Here is a 26,861-nt window from a genome sequence, read left to right as displayed (position 1 = left end):
AGCTGCACCTTTTTATGGTGAGTGGTTGTTTTATCACTGTCTAAAAATCAAAAATGATATCAAAATAAAAGTGTAGACTTGTTTTCTTTTACAGTGAAAGACTGGAATAAAAGATATTCACACATTTATTTATTCAACATATGATGCTTGGTTTTATTTATTTAAACTGACAAATGAGAGACCAGTGAGCCTCTGAGGGTCAGGTTATTCTGTAGTAATAGTATTAGTTGAAGCAGTTTCAGTTACTGTCATTGTTACTTTAGTACATTTTTTAAGTAAATGTATGAGTATTGTTATTGAAGTAAATGGGTTTATTTTATTTAACTGTATTACAATAATCGATATATGACTTGTTTAATTAGAAGCAAATACTACTATTATTTTACCATTTTGGCAGTTTTTTTATATATATTTTTATATTACATATTTCTGATTTTTGATTGTTTTAATCTTTAATCTTTTGGTTTTTTATTCCTGCAACATTGTTTTATTTCATTTTATTTATCTTCCTCACATATCTATTTTATTTTCTTTAATTTCCTTCTTTTTTGTAAAACATTTTGTAACCCTGATTTTAAAAGTACTAGATAAATACAGATTATTATTATTATTATGATTATTATTATTATTATTAATATTATTATTATGATTATTATTATTATTATTATTATTATTATTGAAGCTCTGGCTGTATAATCTAAAGTAATAATTGTGCATCAGCTCACTGAATGTATAGTGTAGTAGTATTGCTTGAACACAGGAGGGCGCTGCTGTTTAATGATGAGGACCAGTGAGAGAGAAAGCGGTCTGTGTTACTGACACTGTTCAAGTCTCCTGCCTCCTCTTCCAGAGGAGGGCTCTACTGTGTGTGGGAAACATCTGTGAGGTTTGCATGGCTAAAGTAAAAGTGATTTAATGTTATGATCCATCGAAATCAGCAGAGATACTGAGATAAAGATGTTATTTATGACAGAGGAACCACAAGGCTGATAATTCTGAATGTTAAAGCCACAGTAAGAGATTTCACCTGGTTTATAAACAGACTGAAACTGATAACAATGACTCTTTTTGATCTACAAAAACAAACAAGACCATCAGCTACAAGACTGAAGACCTCTGTATAGTAATTTCTCAAACCTGAAACAACAGTGAGACGGTAGGTGTCTGACCTGGCGACTGAAAAACACACAGAGAGCTCACGGTTGAATGTCCAGAGGCAGAGAGTTTAGGGTCACCTCTCTGTGAGGGACACACAAGGAACATTTAAAAGGGAATCATTCGAGGACCTCAGTGATTGAGCTGGAACATAAAGTGACAGGAGATCTGTGATGTATGGAAGAGCAAGTCTGTTAAGACAAGTAAAAGATCTTTAAAATCCATTCTACAAAAGGACAAGATCTGTAAAGCTAAAGAGATGTGCATCTTTGCACACAGAGGGCGCCAAAGTGAAGACACATCAAGAATTCAGAAGCAAGTTGTTCTTTTGGTCCAAAACTTGATCTGACCATTTCACCTTCACATATCTTTGAGGAACATGCCGAGAGAGACTACCTGAACAACAATAAACAAAAAGAAGAGATGGGGAAGAGACTCTTCTTTACTAATCTGTGTCCATATTGTTGGTGTCACTTTAATCACTTAAATTGCATGCCTTGATTTAAATGACAATATGACATGATTAGAAGGTAAGTGAAGTAGGACTCTGCAGTTCTCTAAGACAGTGATGCTATTCTTTTAAACTCAAAGTTTGGATCCTTATGCAGTTTCATTGTTTTGGGGAGCTTAGCATTATAAGCCTGTTGAAACCATAGATAATAAATGAACATAGTCTCTGTGACGTCACCCATCTGTTTCTGAAGCGTTGTTTTGAAGCTGATCGTCAGCGGGAGCCATATTGGAAATGTTGAACTCAACCTAACTTCTGTCGAGCTAGTGTGAGGTAAAGACACTGGCAGCCTTTTTGTTAACAGCTGCAGTGTTCCTGCCTGTCAATCAAGTCAGTCATGTCTTTATTTGGGCAAAACTCATAAGTTTAATATCTTCAAAAATCCATCCATCTATTTTCTTCTGCTTATCCGGGGTCGGGTTGCGGAGGGAGCAGTCCAAGCAAATCGACCCAGACATCCCTCTCCCCAGCAACACTTTCCAGCTCCTCCTGGGTAATCCCGAGGCGATCCCAGACCAGGAGATAATCCCTCCACCGAGTTCTGAGTCTACCCGGGCCCTTCTCCCAGTTGGACATGCCCAGAGCACCTCTAAAGGAAGGCGTCCGGGAGGCATCCTTATCAGATGCCCAAACCACCTCAGCTGACTCCTTTCAACGCAGAGGAGCAGCGGCTCTACTCCGAGCTCCCTCCGGATGTCTGAGCTCCTGACCCTCTCTCTAAGTCTGAGCCCAGACACCCTTCGGAGGAAGCTCATTCCAGCCGCTTGTATCAGAGATCTTACTCTTTCAGTCATGACCCAAAATAATGAGTATTAAAATAATTAACTCCCCGTACAGTGTGTGCTGATAGAGAAATGAGCTATTCAGACCTCAACGTTTTTTTGAACCAGGCTGTAAACATGTTTATTTCTGCTGTAAAGATCATCTCTTTGAATGGGTGTGTATGTGGTTTCTGGTGTTTCCGCAGCCGGCCTCCAGTGGATCCTCGATAACCTACAGTTTTTAACACTTCTACATGGGCTTCATATTTTAAGACCTGAGGTTGGCGCTTGGTCGAAACACAAGCATCGGTGGGAGACATACCCTGAAGAGAACACAGATACTGCTGGTGACGGCAGGTCTTTGAACTCACCTTGGCCCTGTCACAGACATCAGTCAGTCCATCAATCAGACACATTTTATTACTTTTATTCATAAATCAGAACAAAAGCGTTCTCATCCAAAGAGCTGGATCACACTATCAATTATTACTTATAGAGACCCAACAATCAATCAATCTTTATTTGTATAGCACCAAATCCCAACAAATGTTATCTGGAGACTCTCTCCAAAGAGAGCAGGTCTAGACCTTACTCTAGGTTCTATTATTAACAAAGACCCAACATCAAGACAGGATAAGATCCAATCCCATCTTACAGACAGGACTCAGTCTGATCTCATCTTAATCCACCATGAGCAGAGCACTTTGCAGCATTTAGCAAGTTACAGTGGCAAGGACAAACTTCCTTTAACAGGCAGAAACCTCCAGCAGATCGTCTTCTTTGAATGGGTGTGTATGTGGTTCCTGGTGTTTCTGCAGTCAGCCTCCAGTGGATCCTCAATAACCTGCAGTTTTTAGCACTTCTGCATGGGCTTCATATTTTAAGACCTGAGGTTGACGCTTGGTCGAAACACAAGCATTGGTGGGAGACATACCCTGAAGAGAACGCAGATACTGCTGCATAAATTGTACTGCATCAGATGTCTTTACTGCGACTGTGTTCACACTGCACAGTATAAGGGTTCAGGGTGGTATTGAATATGATGCAGACTTTGGAACAAACCAACCACGCCACGTTTTTTTTTACAGGTGACCAGTTGTCATCCAGATTCTTCAGCAAGAAAATCACATGGCAAAGCTACCCGGCCTCTGCATCTTATTCACAATATCCAGAGGGCCTTTAGCTCGGAAAACAAGGATCTCTGAAGGTGTAACAATCGTGGGAGATAGTGATTATAAAATATCTCTTTATGCAGATGATTTGTTGCTGTTTGTTGATAAAGTACAAACTGCACCTCATTACTTATCAAATATCTTTTGGAAGTTTAATAAGACCTTTTCTTTGGTGCCATTTGAGGAACAACTGACTGTTTCATTGAAATGTTTTGAGTGGCTTTACTTCATATAAGAACTTAACGGAAATTACAAGGTCACATCAGCATAACTAAAGCGTGGGATGCAGATTTACAAAAGTTATAGACGGATTAATAAGTGAAAGAGACGACCGTAAATAATACAGAATAAATAGTCTCCTTTGCCTCCACTGTAACCAAAGAATACAGGTACATAATGTGCATGTGTTTCCTGAGGGGATCTTTTTGCCTGACATGTCTGCAGAATGACAATCAAACATGAACACCCAGCAGACATTCAGTCTCTTAACTGTTAGATTTCTTTATGTCATCATGCATTAGACTTATCGATGCATCTGCAATCAGGGCCGAAGGAGAAACATTCAAAGAAGTCAGAGGTGTAAGGGAAACACTGTGAACCAGAACTGAACTGCAGACAGCCAGCAGCTGCACCACGTCACACGTCATTATGGATGATGAGAGCTCCCAACATGTGCCCACGTGTGTTTAAACGGTCGTGCGCCTACGTAGTTTGGGAAAAAGTGAAAAGCATACAAAGCTGGTGACGGCAGGTCTTTGAACTCACCTTGGCCCTGTCACAGACATCAGTCAGTCCATCAATCAGACACATTTTATTACTTTTATTTATAAATCAGAACAAAAGCATTCGCATCCAAAGAGCTGGATCACACTATCAATTATTACTTATAGAGACCCAACAATCAATTAATCTTTATTTGTATAGCACCAAATCCCAACAAACGTTCTCTTCAGACTCTTTCCAAACAGAGCAGGTCTAGACCGCACTCTATGTTCTATTATTAACAAAGACCCAACATCAAGGCAGGATAAGATCCAGTCCCATCTTACAGACAGGACTCAGTCTGATCTCATCTTAATCCACCATGAGCAGAGCACTTTGCAGCATTTAGCAAGTTACAGTGGCAAGGACAAACTTCCTTTAACAGGCAGAAACCTCCAGCAGGACCAGACTCATCTTAAGGTGCATTACGACCAAGAGTTCCGGGTTCTTTTAGCCCCTAGAACTACTTTACCCTTAACTAAAAGGTTCCTGTGCCCCTATTGTTGTCTGCATTTCGACCGTGAGCTGAAGTCCCGGGTAGGTTGTACAAATCAGGCCAGTGACGTATGGAGAAAAAAAAAAGTAAATGCACTGAATCAACACGTGAGAGGAGATAAGCGCGAGTAGCAAAGACGTTTCAACCATAGACTGTATAAAATATGGACGTAGTATCCGTGACGTCACACATCTGTTCCTGAGAGCTGTTTTGAAGCAAATCGACGGCAGCAGCCATATTGGTAATGCGGAACTCAACTAGGCAGAGTGTGACGTAGTGTGAGTCTCTTAGCCAATGGCTGTGTGTTCCTGACCGGGAGTCACGTCAGTCATGTCCTTATTTGGGCAAAACTCATAATCTTAATATCTTCTTAACCGTCATGTTAGAAAAAAATTCACCCCCGTTCAGTGTGTACCATTAGAGAGATTAGCGTTGTAGGGCCAAGCCGTTTTTTGAACCAGGCTGTAAACATGTTTATTAATGCTGCAAAGATCGTTTTTTTCCCATTCATGTCTATGTGGTTTCCGGTGTTTCTGCAGCTAGCCTCAAGCGGATTTTCGATGTATTGCAGTTTATATCACTTCCGCATTGGCTTCATCGTTTGAGACCGGAGTTTGCTGCTTGGTTCCAACACAGCTTTAAAATCCTTTTGAACTCAAAAAGCCGTGGCAGAGATCAGCCGGTGTTTTGGTTTACACAGCGACCCTGTTAGACTTTCAGCCGGATGCATCCCTCATAAACGTCTTTAGACGATCATTAAATATCTGATGAGGATATTTTGAAATCTTAATAAAAACTAAACTAGTTTACATTCCCAGGAACTCCCTCTGTGTTTCAGCAGCTGAGTACTCCACAAACACTGACACGTTCAGCTGAAGGTCTCCAGTTTACAGGGTCACTTCTAAAACCGTAACACCGGGAGAGACGCATTCAAGGTGGGCTGAGAGAAGACTACTGTTACAAGCTGCTAAATCAAGAGAATCACAGCTTCTTCTTTTGAAAAGTACACACACATACAAAAAAGAACGAACAAATAAAAACTAATGAAAGAAAGAGAAATCAAGAGAATCACAGATGTGTGTGATGTTATTGTGGACGGAGGGCGGAATAAAAACACTGCGGTTAATCTACCAATCAGACACGTTCAGCATTGCAGGCCCCGCCCCCGAAAGTCCTGGGACCTTTGAAAAGTACTACCCCCCTAGCAGGGGCTTTTTAGGGGGGAGATTAACTACCCCAGGGGTAAAGTCCCTACGGTTGAAAAACGCCAGACACACATCTGCTGAGAGAGGGATAAAGGGAGATGCGAGGTTCCACCAATGAAAATTCACTTTTGCAACAGCAGCAGTGAAAATATCATTTTAACAGAGACCTCGAACAGAACCAGATTCTCTCCGTCTCTGCCTCCTCATCTACAGATATACAGACTGATATGGAGTCACACAGAAAGCACAACAACAACATGATCTGGACTTTTACAGATAATGTCAGTAATAGAAGTAAAACATGACAGAGATGAAGGAGAAGAGATCATTTTGCTCAGGTCGCATCAGGCCAGTGTGCGTCGCCCGTCCTCCGCTTTGCTCCAATCCAGATCCAGAGCTCCTGGTTTGAATATTTAAAAGGTAGCTCTGACAGGAACCTACACATAAAGGTTGAATGACGTCAGCAGCGGGTCCAGTCAGTAAAGACAGCATCTCCTCCTCCCTGCACAGCTGCTGCTGCTGCCGCTGGCCCCTGTGCGTCTGAGGTAAGACTCCTGCAGCGCTCTCTGTTATTTCTGCCTTATCAAGAGTTTCATAGTGACTGATAGGATTTTTTTTTTTTACCAACCACTGCTGCTTGTTTCTCTGCAGGAGGACTTTCATCCGGCTGTTTTCTTCTGCCCTGCTCTTTTCGGGACTAACACCATGGGGGGACTGGATGCGCTCCGGCAGTGTAATTTTTTAAACTGGCTCCGGGAGGAGAGGCAGTCTAGGAAACTGATTCTCTTCATCGTGTTTGTGGCTCTGCTCCTGGATAACATGCTGCTCACTGTAGTCGGTAGGTCCACTCCTGCTTTTCTCCTCTCTTACGCCAAGATTTCTTTTTCATGCGCAACAGGTTCAACAAGTCTGTGCATTTCCAAATATGCCTTTAAAACACAGCGCAGTGTGTGCATGACTCTTAAGGTTCTCTATGTGGACCAAAATCCTCCTCCTCTGAGATGTAAAGTTCAGCCTTGTAGAATAAACCCGAGTGCAAGTGCTTCATCTCCAAACTGGAGACTTTTCAATTCCTTAATTTATCTTTTTAATTCTTTAACATCTGCTTGCAGTGATGTGCATTAGAATGAAGCATGCAGAGAGCTGATATTAAAACATCCCTCACTGTGTGTGAGCTCCAGTTCATGAAATGCAAAACGGACCACAAAGACTTATTGAAAATTAAACAGTAGAGTAAACGTGCTGCGTAAAAGAGGCGTTTAGGGACGTGAATATTTGAAGGGATCCATGACTTCTCTTCAACATCTCCTTCTCTTTGCATGTGCTTTAAAACATGATCAATAAATACAGTGCAACATTTTGATATCACATGCAACAAATCTGATCTAAATGATATGTAATAGGTTTAAAAATGTCTATCAGTGGTTCTATCAAAATGTATTTTAATTTGGACATTATTATTATGTCGAGGAACTTATCACGGAATGTCTCTCACCTTTTGGATCATTCTTTAATTATTATAAGGATTCAGGTCTGGTTGTTTTTATGCTCTTAATATCTGAAGACTTATTTTAAGTCTAAGGACTTTACTTGCAAATCAGTTGCTCAGTTTTGAGTTTTTGCAGTGTGGTTAACTCAGTTGATGTGTTTGGATGTTTGGTTTTCATGTCATAAATAATTATATTTAAATAGTCTGATAGTTTGCCTACATTTTTCAATAAGTTGTTGGATGAATACGCTTTGTAAAATCAATGTGAGGTGTTTTTTAAGAGGTCAGTCCTCATATCTTTTGACCATGTATTACAATTAAAACCTCTTAGTTCATTAAAGTACATAACAGTGAAATAAATCCACCTCTCATTCCTCTGAAATCTCATCTAAAACCATTTTAATACCAGTATCAGGAGTTAGTGAAGATGGGCGTCAGCGCTTCAGAAGGGAATTTTACAATTTTTTAAAAGAGTCTGAAAAGGCTGAATGAAGCAGAGTCTGTCATTAACAAATGAGGGGAACTTACCTTTGATACTAAATAAGAATGGGTCATGACAGACCCTTTAAAGCTGAACTCATTTACAACCACTGTAATATTTAATAATGTGTGTCATAAATCACGTCAGGCGTCACAGTAACACATGATATTTGATATATGTTGCAGATATATAAGATTTATCCAAGTATCTGACCATCATTAAACAGAATGAAACTGGTTTGTGTTATTATTCTTTTTATTTATGATACATTTAGATTTATTTCTGTCTGTTCTCTTAAACAAACCTGTTCCCGTCATTATGTGATATCAGAGAGAGATTCATGTTTGGAGAAACAGCGTGAAGTGTTGACGGAGAGGGTTGGTCATCCAGGAGTAAAGTGAGTCATCAAACATCTGTTTAAAGGTGTGGCATCTTTATTTCACCTGATTTCTGATCTGCTAAATATTACAAATCTGCATGAGATGATCCAATGCTCTCCTTAGACGGGGACTGGCTTCAAAGAGAGAGAGAGGGGGCAGCAGAAGAAAGAATGAAAAACCAAACCTTTAACTATTAAAAGTGTTTTGTTTCCTGTTTTCAGTCTTTCATTTGAGGAAACAGAATAATTCTTTGACTAGAATAGCTGAGATGTATTTTTCATCCCTTCCTTTTTCCCTCAGCGTGCAGCGTCTGTGTTTGATCACTGTAAATGTCTGCATGCAGCCCCTCTTTATTTTCTGTAACCAGCAGCTTCAGGGCATTTCTCTGCCAGCCTGAATCATGTCATGTGCAGCGCTCTATTAATCCCCCCTCGCTCCTTAACTATAAATAAAGTTCCCCTCATGTACTGCACGTCTGGGATCACAACCTCCCTGATTCAAATCGCTTATTGGGGCTTTTTTCACCCTCAGTTTTTGTTGAAATTAAACATGGAATAAAAAAGGGAAATATTTTTCCATGTCAAAATTTTTGAGGCATCGGCTGGTCAATAATAGATATCTTTTGACCAGCAGTGTCACAATGGGGAAAAATGGAGGAGGACCCATGTGCAGAAAAATTAAGATTCAAATAAAAAAAGACCAAAAGGTACAAACAATAAAGAAACACACAGAGAACACAAGGAAGATGTGCAGGGATCCAACCCAGGACAGGGGAAACAGGAACTAAATACACAGAGTGATTAACACAGGTGTGAACACAGGACACAGGTGAAACTAATGAGGGTAATCAAGGAGGAGGGAAACACACAAGGACAGGACAAAGGACAAATCCAACACTAAACAAGATCAACTCATGTCCAGCAGGACTGATCCAGGTTTTAAAGATCTTTTAATTCTATTCCACCTGCTCAGTTTAGCCATGCTCTCACTGCCTTTGGCTTTTATTTATTATCTGTCTGGAATTTGATTTATTGATTGCTGTCATGTTAAAAGCCTTTTAAATAAATATAAGAAGACATACTTTGACGATCTCTGAGGGCAAATTCAATGTTTTCACTCTGTTATTGAGCCTTGTTCCACATGTAGAACAGAGTCCTGCAGACATGCACTAGGATTGTAGAGTTGGCCTCGAGATTTAAAGCCCGTGCAGAAGTGTTAAAAACTTCAGTTCATCGAGTGTCCACTTGAGGCTGGCTCCGGAAGTACCAGAAACCCATTCAAAGAAGACGAAATAAACATCTTTACTGCCTGGTTCAAAAAACAGTTTAGGTCTGAATAGCTTATTTCTCTATCGGCACACACTGTACAGGGGGGAATATTTTCATAAGCAGCAGTTTAGAAGATACTAAACTTATGACCTTTGCCAAATTAAGGGCGTGGCTGACTTGATTGACAGGCAGCCTGTAGCTGTAAGCCAGGAGGCTAAAGGCCCACCTCTTCACCTCACACTAGCTCGACAGAAGTTAGGTTGAGTTCAGAATTTCCAATATGGCACCTGCTGATGATTGGCTTCAAAACAGATCTTCAGAAACAGACGGGTGACGTCACTGATACTACGTCCATTTATTATACAGAATATGGGCTACACACAGGACAGCACTCTGAGCAGTGAATGGTTCAGTGCCTTGCTTATGGGCACTTCAGCAGTGTTCAGAAGGTGAACTAGCATCTTTCCAGATACAAGCCCAATTTTAATGCTTTTGCTCGTACAGGGACTCCAACCCTCCAAACAGACTGAGCCGCTGCCCCCACCTCTGACAATCAGTAAATCAAGCTTCATTTACACAGCACCTTTAATACAAATCAAATTCAAAGAGCTTTACAGTGATTGAAAAAATTATATCAAATATATCATGAAACAGAAATGGATTTAGAAGTGGAGAAATTTTGTAACCTTATCAAAGCAGGAATACACCCTCATTTTATATGTGGTCAAATCAAAAAGACATCCAGAAAACAGAACAATCATTGTAAAAAAAAATCAAGTTATGACCAAAGTGTACATGTTTTCTTTTTCATTGATGATTGAATCAGAGTAACGAAACATACAGCAAAAAAAAAAAATTACAATTAAATCTATATAAATAAAACCACAAAGGAAAATATTTAAGAAATAAGTAAATAAAAGATAATACATGATTAGTTAAGAAAATAAAAAAGGATGATAAAAGTCAAGATAAATAATAGTTCTGAAATAGCAATACAAAATAATTATTAGATAAAACAAATTGCAATTAAAGTCAAAATTAAACAAAGCAATAGAATATTAAAATAATATGAAATGACATATTTAATTGACTTATAAAAGTCAGCATCACCAAAAGTTTCTGTTCTCCTCTGAGGATCAGCTCAAAGAGAGGAGGCGGAGGATCTGAGAGGCCTTCTTGGTTCATACACTAAAAGCATCTCTGACATGTAGTCTGGTGCGAGGTCATGAAGGGTCTTTTTTTTTTTTGTAAAGTTATATTTTTGGGCTTTTTGCCTTTATTTGCTAGGACAGCTGAGGAGAGACAGGAAATGTGGGGAGTAAGGAGCTGGGGAAGACATGCAGGAAATGATCGCGGCCGTGAATCGAGCCTGCGACCCCTGGACGAGGACTGTGGCCTCTGTATGTGGGACGCTGAGACCGCTAGGCCGCCAGCGCCCCCCATGCAGCGTCTTTAAAGAGAAAACAGTTTAAAAAAATAGTTTACAATGAAATGGTCATCTCTTCCTTAAAATCAGCAGGATCTTTTGCAACTTTGAGATTGATAATTTTAAAGCTGCTCCAATCCATTAAAAGAAAACCCACTGATCTGTCATTTACACAATTTGGCCAAACCAACCGATACGGAGAAAGTAAACGGGATCTGTTCTTTGGTTCATAAGTGCTTAGGCAACCAAAGTTAATGCCTTTGTCCTTCATTGTATGAGGTGTTGGTAGAAGTCTGATATCAGAACAGGCCAGCTGCCCTTTGAGCGGTTAAAGAAACCTCCTGTCAGGGTTTCTTTTTCTCTTTGGGTGAAAGCTGTGAGTCATTCTGGAGGAGCCCACCTTCCTCTCCTCTGACATATGTTGCAGTGACATGTGGATTAGCATCATGCCAGTGAGCATCAGTCAGTGGTCATGTCAAATTTCACTGCATCCGTCTCCTCTCGCCTCTTTCTGCCCGGCAGTTCCCATCATCCCCAGCTACCTGTACAACCTGGATGAGTCATCAGAGGCAGCGCTGAAGAACAACACCCTTCCACAGCCGGGAGCTCCGGGGGCCTTCAACAGCATCGTGTCTCTGTACGACAACACGGTGAGGTCCTCAGGCTCCAACACCACAGCCAGGTCCGCTGATCTGATCCCCACAGCCTCCATCCCTGCAGCCCCGCCTCAGAACTACTCCGACTGCCCCAAGTCCAACAGCATGCTGCTCAATGAGAATGTCAAAGTGGGGATGCTGTTTGCTTCCAAGGCCACCGTACAGCTGATCACCAACCCCTTCATAGGGCCGCTCACAAACAGGTATGTTGTCCTTAGGGATGTAGTGTTTAAAATAATATATAAATTATCTGTCCAACATTATCAACAAGCAAGCTTTGATTTTATTATTGACTCAGGTTTAACAGCCAGGAAATTGGTGTCCCAGAATCATGGGTACACTGTGTTCTATTATTAACAATCAAGACAGGATCAGATCCAGTCCCATCTTACAGACAGGACTCAGTCTGATCTCATCTTAATCCACCATGAGCAGAGCACTTTGCAGCATTTAGCAAGTTACAGTGGCAAGGACAAACTTCCTTTAACAGGCAGAAACCTCCAGCAGGACCAGACTCATGTTAGATACACATCTGCTGAGACCGTGTTGGAGAGAGGGATAGAGGGAGATGAAGAGAGAGAGAGAGATGATAGTGGTGAGACGGATAGTAGTAGTTGTAGCAGCTGGAGTCTGGAACGTCCACAGCAGCAGAGATCAAGAGGAACCTACGAGACAAGGGAGCACAGGGACTCCAGAAAGGTCTATGGTTAGTAACAGGAAGAGTTAAAGTAAGAGAGGGGACAGATGTGATCCCAGTGTCACTCTAAGCCTATAGCAGCATAACTAAGATCTAGTCCAAGCCTGATCCAGCTCTAACTATAAGCTTTATCAAAAAGGAAAGTTTGAAGCCTCCTGGACCCTGACTGGTAGATGATTCCAGAGGAGAGGGGCCTGATAACTGAAGGCTCTACCTCCCATACTACTTTAAGAGACTTTATGTACGATGAGCAGGCCTGCATGTTGGGAGCGTAGTGTTCTAGAGGGGTAATAGGGCACTATGAGCTCTTTAAGATATGAAGGTGTCTGACCATTAAGAGCTTTGTAGGTCAGAAGAAGGATTTTAAATTCTAGTCTAGATTTTATGGGGAGTACAGGAGAGATGTGCTCTCTCTTCCTAGTTCTAGTCAGTACTCGAGCTGCAGTGGTTTGGACCAGCTGAAGAGTCTTTAGAGACGTATTAGGGCAGCTTGATAAATGGGAGTTACAGTAATCATTTGAGATGAACCGAATGATTAAAGGGTTCATTTTTGGTTATGGCAAGATCAGTTGAAACAGCTTGAGTCTGGCAGAACAGAAATACACTACGAGTACTTGTAGGCCCTACCCCCCAAAGTTCCTGCACCACAAGCAGGGACTTTTAAAGCGTTAGATCATCTGCCCTGCAGCTAAGTTTAGAGGTATAAAAGAGTTCAGATTGTGCATCCGGTGTATCCTCTGTTGACCATGTTTTAAAATCAGCTCTGTGTTTTCTGTGGATTTTAAGTTGGGTCAAACGCTGTGCCAAGGTATTTGTAAGAGTCCACAATTACCTCTTTTCGACCAACGTGAACCGGATTGTATTTCCTGGCTGGTGCTCACACTGGTTCGGAGCTGGTTGAACTCGCCAATAAACACGGCACCCGTTTGTTTTCCACCCGCTCGAGCCCGTGGAAGAGGCACGTCATGACATCAGATTTACATGACCTCTTTTCCCAGCGGCGCTAGCGCAAACTTTCCCTCTCAACAACAACTATGGCGGACAACGGCAGCTTGTCTCCTCGGCCGACCACTGCTTTGCCTTGGAATCCATTTTACCCCTTTTCGACCAAGGTAGTTTGAGGGCCGGTTTGGAGCAGGTGCCTAATTGAGAATTTGTTTTTCGTGTTGCGACTCTTTTATTTTGTTGCTGCAGGACAATGGTGGAAACTCATTGGCTTGTGTTTTTGATCACAGCTACCCCGTCCCTCGCCTCTGACGTAAGCAGTTCGCGGTTCTAGGCCAGCAAAGAGTTGGAGCTGCTCTGGAACCGGTTTTCCCGGCTGGGAGCCGGTTCACTCACAGTCGAAAAAACTGTTGTCAATTGAGCTCCGGCCCTGAAACGGCCTCAGTCAAAAAGGGGTCAATGTGGACTTCACCTCCATTGATAATACTGACTTTGGGTCTGGGGCGGTCTTTTCTGAAGTCAATGATGAGCTCCCATAGACTGTATAAAATATGGACGTAGTATCCGTGACATCACCCATCTGTTTCTGAAGAGCTGTTTGAGGCAAATCGGCAGGGGCAGCCATATTGCTTCTGTTGAGCCAGTGTGACGTAAAGAGGCGGGCTTTGAGCCTCCTAGTCAACAGCTGCAGCGTTCCCCCAGGCAGCTGTGCCTCTCATTGGAAGACTAGTAATCTCAATATCTTCGAAATTGCAGCATTAGAAAAAATTCACCCCCCTCACAGTGAGAGGACATCAAGAAATGAGCTATCCAGACTACACTGGTCTTTTGTACCAGGCTGTAAACATGTTTATTAATGCTGCAAAGATCGGCTTTTTCCCATTCATGTGTATGTGACTTCTGGTACTTCTGGAGCCAGCCTCAAGCGGATCCTCAATGAATTGCAGATTTTAGCACTTCCGCATTGACTCATATTTTTAGACCGGAGGTTGCCGCTTGTGAGCTCCTTGGTCTTATTCACATTAACTTCTCAGAAGTTTTTTTCACACCAATGGACAAAGATTGTCACCTTGATGAGGTGATAGTTGTAAAAACATTGGGCACATGTTTCAAAGTCGAACATCTGATCTTTTTTTTTTATGTTTTTAAGCTGATCTAAAAGGCTAAACATTATTTTTTCATGATCTTTTTACTTTTTGATACTTGTTGATTAAAAATTAATAATGATCACTTGGCAGAAAGTTTAAAAGTGTAACTTTAGTTAGCTTAATTAAATCTGTTTTTTCAATACATTTCTAAATATTTATCAAACATTTTATGATAAAAATTACCCCAAAATACACGTCCCTTGATGTTCCTGAGTCTACTTAATGCAATTAAATGTTGAATTTGAAATGTTAAAGCAGTAAGTAAATAAAGTAGAGATGAAAAAGATAACATTAAGAGTAGGATGACAAAGGACAGAGTGACAGGTTTCTCTTCCTTCCAGCCCTGGGCCAATACATCCTTTAGTTTCATCAAAAACAGCCAGAGGTCGATACAGATAACATTTTGTCTCTTATCTAATGCATCATCCAACACAAATTAAAGAGAAGGAGCTGCAGCAGACTCCCTTCATGCTCAGAGGAGGAACATCAGATGCTGCATATGGTAAACAAGTCAGTTTAATGCAGTTTCAGGGTTTAATGTCATGTCAGCTACAACAGATCTCATCCAGCTGAATCACACAGAGCGGAATTCCTGATCATGTGTGTTTCTCTGCACGTGTGTGTGTGTGTGTGCGTGTGCGTGCGCGCAAGCATGTGTGTTCATGGATAGCTGCACAATGTATGAGCTATTCAAATTTCAATCAGGAGTGCTTTGGCTGTGTTTCTCACATGGACACACAAAGGGACTCACAGGCATGTTTTTTTTATCACAACTCTTCTCCGTCTGTTGCTGTAAATATAGAAACACAAGCATGTTAGCTCAGCACGGCTCCATACTGCTGGACATCTCTGCTCTGCTCCATGACGCGGCTGCTCCTCGAGTGCCTGTGTGAGCCCGGCTCATTTTAACCACAAATAAACCGACTGATGTGATAATGAGAGGGTTTCTATTTAAATACTGAATGCTGTTCATTAAAATGCTTTGTGTTACAATTGGTCACACATGTGGCATCTAAAAAAAGCCCCAACTGAATTTTAAAGTAGCTCATGAGTTCATACTAGCTAAAGACTGTGTTTATTATACAATGCTACATATTTTTAAGACATTTTGATGGTTTTCAAATCATTTAAATCTTTTATTTAATAAAAAATCATTCAAAGAAATGAAAAACATCTGCTCATTTTACATTTGATAACAGCAACACATTTTGAAAGAGGTTGTACAGAGACAACAAAACAGGTACAAAGTTGTGTAATGAAAAAACACTCTGTAGTGGAAGTCACTGCATTAAAAACAGACATGACTCTGTAGTGGAAGTCACTGCATTAAAAACAGACATGACTCTGTAGTGAAAAATCACTGCATTAAAAACAGACATGACTCTGTAGTGGAAGTCACTGCATTAAAAAGAGACATGACTCTGTAGTGGAAGTCACTGCATTAAAAACAGACATAACTCTGTAGTGGAAGTCACTGCATTAAAAACAGACATGACTCTGTAATGGAAGTCACTGCATTAAAAACAGACATGACTGTAGTGGAAGTCACTGCATTAAAAACAGACATGACTCTGTAGTGGAAGTCACTGCATTAAAAAGAGACATGACTCTGTAGTGGAAGTCACTGCATTAAAAAGAGACATGACTCTGTAGTGGAAATCACTGCATTAAAAAAAGACATGACTCTGTAGTGGAAGTCACTGCATTAAAAACAGACATGACTCTGTAGTGGAAGTCACTGCATTAAAAAGAGACATGACTCTGTAGTTGAAGTCACTGCATTAAAAAGAGACATAACTCTGTAGTGGAAGTCACTGCATTAAAAACAGACATGACTGTAGTGGAAGTCACTGCATTAAAAACAGACATGACTCTGTAGTGGAAGTCACTGCATTAAAAAGAGACATGACTCTGTAGTGGAAGTCACTGCATTAAAAAGAGACATGACTCTGAAGTGGAAATCACTGCATTAAAAACAGACATGACTCTGTAGTGGAAATCACTGCATTAAAAACAGACATGACTCTGTAGTGGAAATCACTGCATTAAAAACAGACATGACTCTGTAGTGGAAGTCACTGCATTAAAAACAGACATGACTCTGTAGTGGAAATCACTGCATTAAAAAAAGACATGACTCTGTAGTGGAAGTCAATGCATTAAAAACAGACATGACTCTGTAGTGGAAGTCACTGCATTAAAAACAGACATGACTGTAGTGGAAATCACTGCATTAAAAACAGACATGACTCTGTAGTGGAAATCACTGCATTAAAAACAGACATGACTCTGTAGTGGAAGTCACTGCATTAAAAACAGACATGACTCTGTAGTGAAAAATCACTGCATTAAAAACAGACATGACTCTGTAGTGGAAATCACTGCATTAAAAACAGACATGACTCTGTAGTGGAAGTCACTGCATTAAAAACAGACATGACTCTGTAGTGGAAGTCACTGCATTAAAAACAGACATGACTCTGTAGTGAAGATCATCACTGCATTAAAAACAGACATGACTCTGTAGTGGAAGTCACTGCATTCAAAACAGACATGACTCTGTAGTGGAAGTCACTGCAGTAAAAACAGACATGACTCTGTAGTGGAGATCACTGCATTAAAAACAAGTCACTTCATCCAGAATTGCAGGTTCAAACTGAAACATGCAAAGTGGAAACCATATATAAACATGATCCAGAACCACAGAGACTTCTTTGGACCTAAGCCCATTTAAGATGGACTGAGGGGAAGTGGAAAACTGTCCTGTGGTCTGATGAATCAAAATCTGACATTCTTTTTGGAAATAATGGACACTGTGTCCTCCGCTCTAAAGAGGAGAGGGACCACCCGGCTTGTTATCAGCTCACAGGTCAAAGCCAGCGTCCCTGATGGTATGGGGATCATAAGAGTCCATGGCATGGGTCACTTCCACATCTGTGAAGTCTCCATTAATGCTGAACTATATATACGGATTTAGGAGCAACATATGCTGCCATCCAGACAATGACGTCTTCAGGAAGACCTTACAGATTTCAGCAAGACAACGCCAAACCATATTCTGCTCGTATTAGTGTGGTAATAATAAGAGATTGTTATTTTTAAGTTGTATATATATTTACATAAAAACAGACCACCTGTAAATGGGCTAATGTAAATATCACAGAAAGAAAACATATAGTAATGTCAGTTTCTTCCAGTATTGTTCGGCCCTGCTGAGAGAGATTTATGAGATGTGATTGTGAATGATGCAGCAACATAACCGGCGATCACCTCAAAGCCAGTGTTTAGTGTCTCAGCTGGGCGTTCAGATTTGCTGTAATTGAAGCAAAGAACACATTCCCATTACGGCTTCTTAGTCACCTTCCTTTCTGACAGAGGACAATACAAGGCCAGTGAAGCATGTCAGGTATCCACGAGGGAACACAACACTTCTCATCTGCACAGCAGCTTTCAGCCTGTTGATGACAATAAAGATGTTGTCGTCCTCCTCCAGTGTTTTGGTTACAATGTCAGGATGACATGAGTCGTATCTGTCACACAATGCTGAATGTGTACAAATGCTTTGTGTTCATTGTTTATAATCTCCTTTGTTCCTGTGTTTGCCTCCAGGTGAGGACTTTGTGTTCTATCACAGCAACATGTACGTGTTTCATACCTGGCCTAGTGACCATAGTAACATTTTAATGAACTGACCGCTGACTCCACATGTGTGGTTCTTAAACATGATCTCCCTCCTCACTGGGTGAAGTGGTGTCCACTTCAAAGATCACTGGTCCTCTGCAGCCTCAGTCATTAGTGTTTAGATCTCACTGCTTCAGAGAGAGAAGAAACGTTGAAGCCATTTGTGAATTGACAAACTTTTGATTACTCTGCAAATATCAAATCTGCCTTTTATTTGTGTTTTCAGGATAGGATACCAGCTTCCCATCTTCATTGGCTTTTGTATCATGTTCATGTCTACTATCAGTAAGTTCCAGCCAGCATGTCTTCATTATGAAAGCAGCAGAATGCTTACACATGTCTGACATCCTTTTTTCATTATCTCTGCTCCTCTCACTCTATAAAGTGTTCGCCTTCTCGTCCAGCTATGCTCTGCTGTTTCTGGCCAGATCACTTCAAGGTGTGGGCTCCTCCTGCTCCTCTGTGGCCGGTAAGCCCTCGTTCTCTTAAGCCCATGTGACACTTACAACCTGTGAGTCTTTTCAACTGTACCCTGTTCTACTTATCTGAATACACTGACTCAATATCAAATCCTTGTTTTAATACGACTCTGGTGTTACTGGGTATGCGACTACATTTGTAAAATTGTGCACACTGAAAGTAATGGCAACATTTTTAGCTCTGAAATGTCTTAAAAACGTTGTGTGAATTTTTAAAAGCCCTTTTTTTCTCCATCACATTTAGAGCAATAATTGTGATCTTTTTCATATTTATTTTTGTTGTGACAAATATATTTAAATTAAAATCACTGCTAAATCTGAATGTTAAATCTAAATCTAAATGTTAAAGCTACTGTTGGTAGTCACAGAGTAAACATCTGTTCAGAGAGAGGGACTTCGAATGTCAACACTCTCCCTCCCAACCAGATTTCTTCTGAGCCCCCCAACACAGATCGGAGTGTGCAGTCATGATAGTGCCGGACTCACAACCAATCGGAGGATGTAGTAGGGTCAGCCCCTTAACCAATCAGGACAGAGGATTGGAGTTTAGCTATGATTGGTCCGTCATAAAGGGAACGAGGGGAATAATAACATTGCTTGATACAAAGGCATTGGAAAACACAGAGATTCCATTATAGTCTTTAATTACTCCACTTACAGATGAGTACTGATGGGTAGTATGACTTTTCTCCAAACCCAGCAGAAAAAAAGTAACGTTTTTTAAACCATTCCAACCAACAGCAGCTTTAAATGTTAAATCTAAATGTTGAATGTTAAATCTAAATGTTAAATGTTGAATCTAAATGTTAAATGTTGAATCTAAATGTTAAATACAATGTTAAATCTAGATGTTAATTATTGAATCTAAATTCTAAATATTAAATCTAAATGTTAAATGTAAAATCTAAATGTTAAATGTTAAATGTAAAATTTTAAATGTAAAATGTAAATGTTAAATGTTGCTCTGTGATCCTAAATATTTGTATAATATGCAAATTCTCACTGCCGCCCAGAGGAAATACCTAAATAATCTTCATAAAGAGATACAGACTCAGCAATACCAACTTGGCTTGTCAGTACCATAGACTGAGTCAGTTCTGACTCTCAGCGTTTAGAAATGTCTTAATGGCCTCCAAAACTGCTGTTTCAACATTTTCTGCTTAATCAGTGAACATTATTGACGGAGGTTAGTCCCCCTATTAACACGTAAGAGTCAGTCCAGACAGACTATGGTTGGGATATCTGTATCGCTTTATGAAGCTTTATTTTGGTATTTTTCGCTGGGCGGCAGGGTGAATTTATATATTAGCTAAATACTGAGGATCGCAGAGCAGCATTTAATATTTTATTTAGATTTACCATTTGATTTAACAGTGATTTTATCTTAAATATAGTTGTTATGTCAAAAATAAATGTAAAAAAGATCACAAATATTTCTCTAAATGTGATAAAAGTGACTTATAAAAATTCACACTGTGTTTTCAGAAGAGTCCTGTCACTGCATGGACTTGGTGAAGGTTTCCTATGAGTCAGTGTTTTGATGCCACAGATTTAATAACAAATGAGTTGGCAGGGTTTGTGTCTTTCTTTCTCACACAAGACATTTAAATTACCACACACTCAATCAATCAATCAATCAATCTTTATTTGTATAGCGCCAAATCACAACAAACGTTATCTCAAGACGCTTTTACAAACATAGGAGGTCTAGACCACACTGTCAAATTGTGAACAGAGACCCAACTTCAAGACAGGATAAGACTCAGTCTGACCCCACCTTAACCCATCATGAGCATTGCACATCGCAGTATTTAGCTAGTTACAGTGGTGAGGAAAAACTTCCTAAAACAGGCAGAAACCTCCAGCAGGACCAGACTCATGTTAGACAGCCATCATGCCTCGACTGAGTTGGGTCTGGAAAGACAGATAGAGGGGAGTAAGAGAGAGAAGTGATAGTGATGAGACGAGTCGTAGAAGCTGTTGCCGCTGGAGTCCAGCACGTCCGTATCAGCTGGAGTCCAGATCGTCCACAGCAGGAGGACGTCTACGGCAGCTCAGAGGAATCTACGAGACAATGGAGCTCAGGGACTCCAGAAAGGTCTATGGTTAGTAACTATAATGGGACAGGCAGAGTTGAAGTAAGTGATGAGGGGGTTGGGGGGAAGAGGGTGAGCTAGGATCCCACACACCTTTATTTATATAGCGCCAAATCCCAACAAATGTTCTCCTCAGACTCTTTCCAAACAGAGCAGGTCTAGACCGTACTCTATGTTCTATTATTAAAAAAGACCCAACATCAAGACAGGATAAGATCCAGTCCCATCTTACAGACAGGACTCAGTCTGATCTCATCTTAATCCACCATGAGCAGAGCACTTTGTAGTATTTAGCAAGTTACAGTGGCAAGGACAAAACTTCCTTTAACAGGCAGAAACCTCCAGCAGGACCAGACTCATGTTAGACACACATCTGCTGAGACCGTGTTGGAGAGAGGGATAGAGGGAGATGGAGCCCAAAATACATATATTTATTCCTAACTTTTTATTATGCAGTTTTTTTGAGTTATAGTGAGGATGAAGACAGAACAGCTGATACAAGGCATTGTTATCATTTTGTAAAAGTGATATTGAACTTGTATTTGCTTATTTTTTCTTTCATGATTTTTGCCAGAGATTGTATTCAATTAGTCAGACACCATCCATTGCATTATGTTGACACCTGAGATCTGAATGTTGATCCATTCATAAAATATTCTGTTTATATGTGAGGGATAATGTGAGTGAGCAGGTGGTTATGCAGACCAGACAGGGTGAGCCGGACCCAGATACAAAGCTAAGGCATCAGAAACTTAGAGATGCTCTCGCCGGGTTTGGACAGGACAGGACCCAATATACTGTAACCTCCATGTTGTTTAGGCTCCTGGTTTAAAATTCGAACAGAAACTAAGTGTCAACAGGCGGAGGTGAAACACGCCGGACTCCTTTACGCAGATTGATTTGAAAAGATGTTTGTGATCAGGGTGTCCCTGGCATTGCTTTTGGTGAGGATTAATTACCATTGTTGTGGGGTTTTGACCAATCAGAATCAAGTATTAAACACAGCCAGGTGGTTGGTATAAAAGCAGGGAAATAAACAATACGATAAGGAATCATTTTGGTAAATTGGAGCTTTTGTTCGACAAAGTGGGACAAACTGCAGCAGCTCTCTGGTTTCTAAATAAATCATCCAGAGTCGCGCTGCAGACAAAGGAAGCTCCCTGATGGGGTCATAATGAATGGAGCAGTTATTTTTCACACAGTAAACATGTTTGTTTCTCATGCTGTTTAATATATTTATTTTATAATATGAGTAGTCTTCATTCATTTAATCTTATGAGACTCAAATACCCTTTTTTCACCCTTTACTGAGGTAGGAGTCAGGAAAATTGTAAAAGTCTGCCCATTGGTACTGATTTTGAAAAGGCGATTTTAGATACATTGACCAACTTCACCTGAAGTATTTCATGATGAAACCTGTGCTCACAACCTGGTGGATTCACAAGTTACCCATACAGACAGCATTACACTGAGAGTGACAGAAGTGTTTCTAAAATTAAGAATGAAGTCAAACAATATGGAAGCAAATATGTACCAAAATTAAAATTAAAAAGCACATTATAAAAATGAAATTGCATTAACAGAAATGCTTATTCATTTTCCATATATGGGTGTAGTATGTGACTCATAACAAAAATTTATATTCAATAATCCTATTTGAATTTTAATTTGAATCTTCACAATGCTAATTATTTCACATAATTAAAATGAAAATGAAAATGACATATGATTTTTGATTTTCAAAAAATGCCCCTGATCATAATTCAAATTAAAAAGAAAATTCAAAAACTAAAATGCATTCACAGAAATGCTTTATAATTTTCAGAATAAATGCGCATTTTTTACTCAAAAATAAAATGAAAAGGCAATCCTTGCCTTTTAATTTTTAATTTTGTGTTCTAGCTTGAACATGTTGTAACACAATTGAAATGAAAACGGAAAGCACCTTGCTTTCTCGTTTTCAAATCTGCTAAATCTGTCACAATATTCAAACCAACTCGAAAATGAAATCGCAATGTGCAGGGCACAGAAACGTGACGTCAGACTTCCCTTCATTTTTGAGTTGGTTTGAATATAGTGACAGATTCAGCGGGGCAGATTTGAAAATGAAAAAGCAATGTCCTTTCCGTTTTCATTTCAATTGTGTTACAGAATGTGTATGCTTGAACATGAAAGTTAAACTGAAAAAGGGAGGAATGCTTTTTCATTAAATTTTTGAGTAAAAAAATGGGTATTCATTCTGAAAATTAAAAAGCATTTATGTGAATACATTTTAGTTATCGAATTTTCTTTTTAATTTGAATTGTGACAAAAATTTAGTGGGGCATTATTTGAAAATTGAAATGCAAATGTCATTTTCTTTTTCATTTTAATTGTGTGAAATAATTAGCATTGTTGAAGATTAAAAATAACATGCATATAGGATTATTGAATATTAATTTTAGTTATGAGTCACATAATGCACCCATATTTGGAAAAATTAATAAGCATTTCTGTTAATGCAATTTGATTTTAAAATTTGCTTTTGCATTTTAATTTTGGCACATGTCTGCTTCCATGAAACAAGATTCAAATAAAACCAAGAGCAAGCAGTAAAAACAACAATGACCTGATTGTAGCTCACATCTGACAACCACAGAGACGTAATGAGCAGAGAGAGAAAGGATGTCTTCAATGTTTTCCTTATTGTAGTTTAACACAATAACTTTGCTCTTCTGTCTAACGTGACACTCTCAGCTCTATTCGGTTTCACTCACTTTCATTTTTGGCCCTTTGGGAAATAAACACACAGTTTGAAAAGCGAGCAGAGCTTTGCAGACCTCATGAAGGTAGATGAACAGAGGAGCTCAGATTTCTGTCCACTAAACTGTCTGTCATAGTGAGGAACCTGAGCAGGTGTGTGATAAAAACTACAGTCAATTTGTTCGTACAGAAGGTTTACTTTTTTGTCTTTTGGGAAAGTAATAAACTAAAGACATGTTTTTTATGACCATATTTGAGATTCTTTTATAAATTTGCATCAAGGGAAATTGTTCTGCATTTTAAAGAATTCTCTCTATAAGATCGTAGCTGTCAACTTCTTGCAAAGGAGAGATACTCACCCTGTATACATGTGACATATCGGTCTTATAGCCTGGGGCCCTGTTGGTCTAGTGATTTCAGCGTACGCCCATGAACAGAGGTCATAGTCCTCATCCTCGTGCCAGTAGTTGCTGCCTCCGACCACCTCCATTTGCTGCATGTCTTCCCCCTCTCTCTGCTCCCCATATTCCCTGTCTCTCTTCAGCTGCCCTGTCCAATAAAGGCAAAAATGCCCCATACATAACTTTAAAAATGTTGTAGCCATATATCAGTCTGCCTCACTAAATGTCTGCTTGTGTCAGTGTTGTCGTTTGATTCATAAATCTTTGTATTTTCAGGGATGGGTATGCTGGCGAGTGTGTACACAGACGACGAGGAGAGAGGTCACGCCATAGGGGTCGCACTGGGAGGTCTGGCATTGGGAGTGTTAGGTTTGTATACAAAGTCATTGTTCAGCTATTATGTAAGTGATCATGTATGTTCAGCAGTTGTTACCCGGCTACTAACTTAAGACACAAACACGTTGTTAAAAACATTGATTAAAGATTATTTCATCGATTTAAATGGTTTATGTTTAAAGTTTTTAAAAATAGTCCCAGTGATTCCTCGTCAGTGATCGTTCCATGGTGATGGATTCTTCTCTGCCTGTTGTGGTGGATTGAACATGAAACTGTCCTCATTCAGCTCTCCTTCTTCTCTGAGCTCTGTGGTTCACACACCTTTAAAAAGAAACTAATGTCACAACTTTGAACCCTGCTGCTATCATCACCACCGCTCATGATTTAACTTTCATTGTAGAGATCACTAACCTAAAGTTTCTCTCACCTGCTCCACTCCTTCATCATATTGATGGACAGGATCCAAGATGTAAATGTCCGTAGCCTGCTGATTTAGCATGCTAACTGAAGCTAACGTTTTAGCCACATTGTTTTGATGCTAACGGAAGCTAACGGTTTTACCTCACCTTACGGTCTGTGGTGTCAACAAGCAGAAGCTAAATGTGTCTGAACTCTTTTCTGTGGATTGATTTGACATGAGGTGTGATCAGTTTGTGTTTGGTGTTGCTCATGTTAGTGAAAGTTAATAACCATCATCAAGTAGGTTTGACCAATCAGAATCAAGCATCACAGGCTATTCTGGTGCCATATAATCTGTTCCTTCCTCGTCTTGTTATTGAAAAAATTGTGCTTTTAGAACATTTGACAAAGGTACAATTTTTAAAGCTAATCTGACACAGAGAGTTGTTTTGTCTGGTCCACAGTGGGACCTCCGTTCGGCAGTGTGATGTATGAGTTTGTAGGGAAGACGGCTCCTTTCCTTATCCTGGCTTTCCTGGCGTTGTTTGATGGAGGTACAGTAACATGTTTCCTACTCTCAAAACAAACATTTAATCATAGTTTCATCATTAAGACAATGATTTATGATTTATGATTTATAATATCATGGGCTAACATTAAGTGAATCCTCTGTGTTTGCAGCTCTGCAGCTCTTTGTTCTTCAGCCCACCAAGGTGGAACCAGAGGTGAGTTTATTTTCCTTTATGATTCATTTCCTGTAGATTATCTCCCTTCATTAAGACGACCTTTACAGCTGCAGAGTGTTTAACACAGAGCTTTATGGCTTTAACAAACAAACTGAGTCGTATATAAAGAGAGTTTATGATGTGGGATTCAAAATACAACCTTCAGGTTAGCATTCATTTTCTTTAACAACACATGATGCTTGTTGTTTATAGACGTACTTCAGAGAAGTTGGGGGGAAGCAGATCCTCTGTCTCCTTCTCTCCCAGTTACACACACACACACACACACACACACACACACACACACACACACACCCACACACCCACACACATGATCAGATCCCTTGATTAATGTATGAGCACACAAACCTGAGATTGTAATTAACTCAATAACCCTTTATGAGGCAGCTGAGCGTTTGTCTCTGTGTACTTGATGGTTTCAGACAGTGAAGGTAAAAGCTGATCAGGAGGCTGTGTGAACAGAAGTGACTGAAATGTATTAAAAAGTAGAAACATAACACCAAAGAGAGGAGGCTTTGGTAAAAGTGGACGAGGATCCCTACCTCCTTTTATTCGTTCCTCGGGTCACAATTAAAATGCAGTAAAATAAAGTGACTCTGTTAAAACTCCTGAGGGAAGCTTGAACAAACCCCTCGTAACATCACCTGTGATTTTTTAAAACTTTTTTGTCATCAGTTTTAGTTTCCTGTTTGAACCCAGCTCCCACATGATGATGTGTCCTTGGGCAAGACACTGACCCCTGAACTGCTCTTTTTGCTGTGAATGCATGTGAATGAGATTATTTAACACTGATGGACACTTTAGCAGCCTCTGCTCTCAGTGTGTGAATGTGGTGAGAGTGGATGAGTGTGTAATGTAAAGTGCTTGAGTGGTCAGAAGACGAGAGAGGCCGCTATATACTGTAAGTACAGTCTGTTTAGAATTAGAGAACAGTTATTTACACTACACACTGACAGTTTGTTCACCATAGACTCCATTCATTCAAGACCCTTGTAAGTAATAATAACAATTATAACTTTATTTATACAGCACCTTTGAAAACAAATGTGTACAAAGTGCTTTGACAAACAAAGCATGGCAGGATTCAAGAGGATGACAGAATGAACCTTTAACACAGAGAGGAGGGTAGAAACAACAATGCAAAAAACTAAATACAATGCAAAAGATTAAAATGAATAAATTAAACAGAATAAAGTGATGAAACTGTAGAGCAATAAATCATTGTTATAGAGTTTTGAAAAATAAATAAATACAATTTATAAAAATAATAATAATAATAATAATAATAATAATAATAATAATGTATAAAGGCGTTAAATGACAAGAATAAGGTTTTAAGAAGAAGACGACACATCAGAGAAAATGAAAAGATAGATTAAAAACATTAAAATAATACATGAAAACATAAATGATAAAACAATTAATAGTC

The 26,861-nt window shown here is 39.7% G+C and overlaps 1 protein-coding gene across 2 annotated transcripts in view; it reads left to right on the top strand.

Moving 5' to 3' along the window:
- The first annotated feature begins 6,239 nt into the window (after positions 1–6,239).
- slc18a2 (solute carrier family 18 member 2) overlaps positions 6,240–26,861 on the top strand; it is a 34,296-nt gene continuing 13,674 nt past the window's right edge. Inside the window, exons 1-8 of one of the 2 annotated variants that reach the window (XM_034682597.1) lie at positions 6,240–6,607; positions 6,714–6,900; positions 11,629–11,965; positions 18,460–18,518; positions 18,619–18,702; positions 24,228–24,320; positions 25,151–25,240; positions 25,368–25,411. In XM_034682597.1, coding sequence (XP_034538488.1) covers positions 6,768–6,900; positions 11,629–11,965; positions 18,460–18,518; positions 18,619–18,702; positions 24,228–24,320; positions 25,151–25,240; positions 25,368–25,411 — 840 coding nt within the window. In that variant the 5' untranslated portion in view covers positions 6,240–6,607; positions 6,714–6,767. Of the gene's footprint in view, positions 6,608–6,713; positions 6,901–9,236; positions 9,348–11,628; positions 11,966–18,459; positions 18,519–18,618; positions 18,703–24,227; positions 24,321–25,150; positions 25,241–25,367; positions 25,412–26,861 lie in introns of those variants that run through there. The other variant, XM_034682598.1, reaches the window with a different exon arrangement.

Source organism: Notolabrus celidotus, chromosome 4 (assembly GCF_009762535.1).
Source record: "Notolabrus celidotus isolate fNotCel1 chromosome 4, fNotCel1.pri, whole genome shotgun sequence".
In the NCBI taxonomy this organism is placed as follows: Eukaryota; Metazoa; Chordata; class Actinopteri; order Labriformes; family Labridae; genus Notolabrus; species Notolabrus celidotus.
The sequence above is the reverse complement of the archived record's forward strand: the minus strand, read 5'-3'. Positions and strand labels throughout refer to the sequence as shown.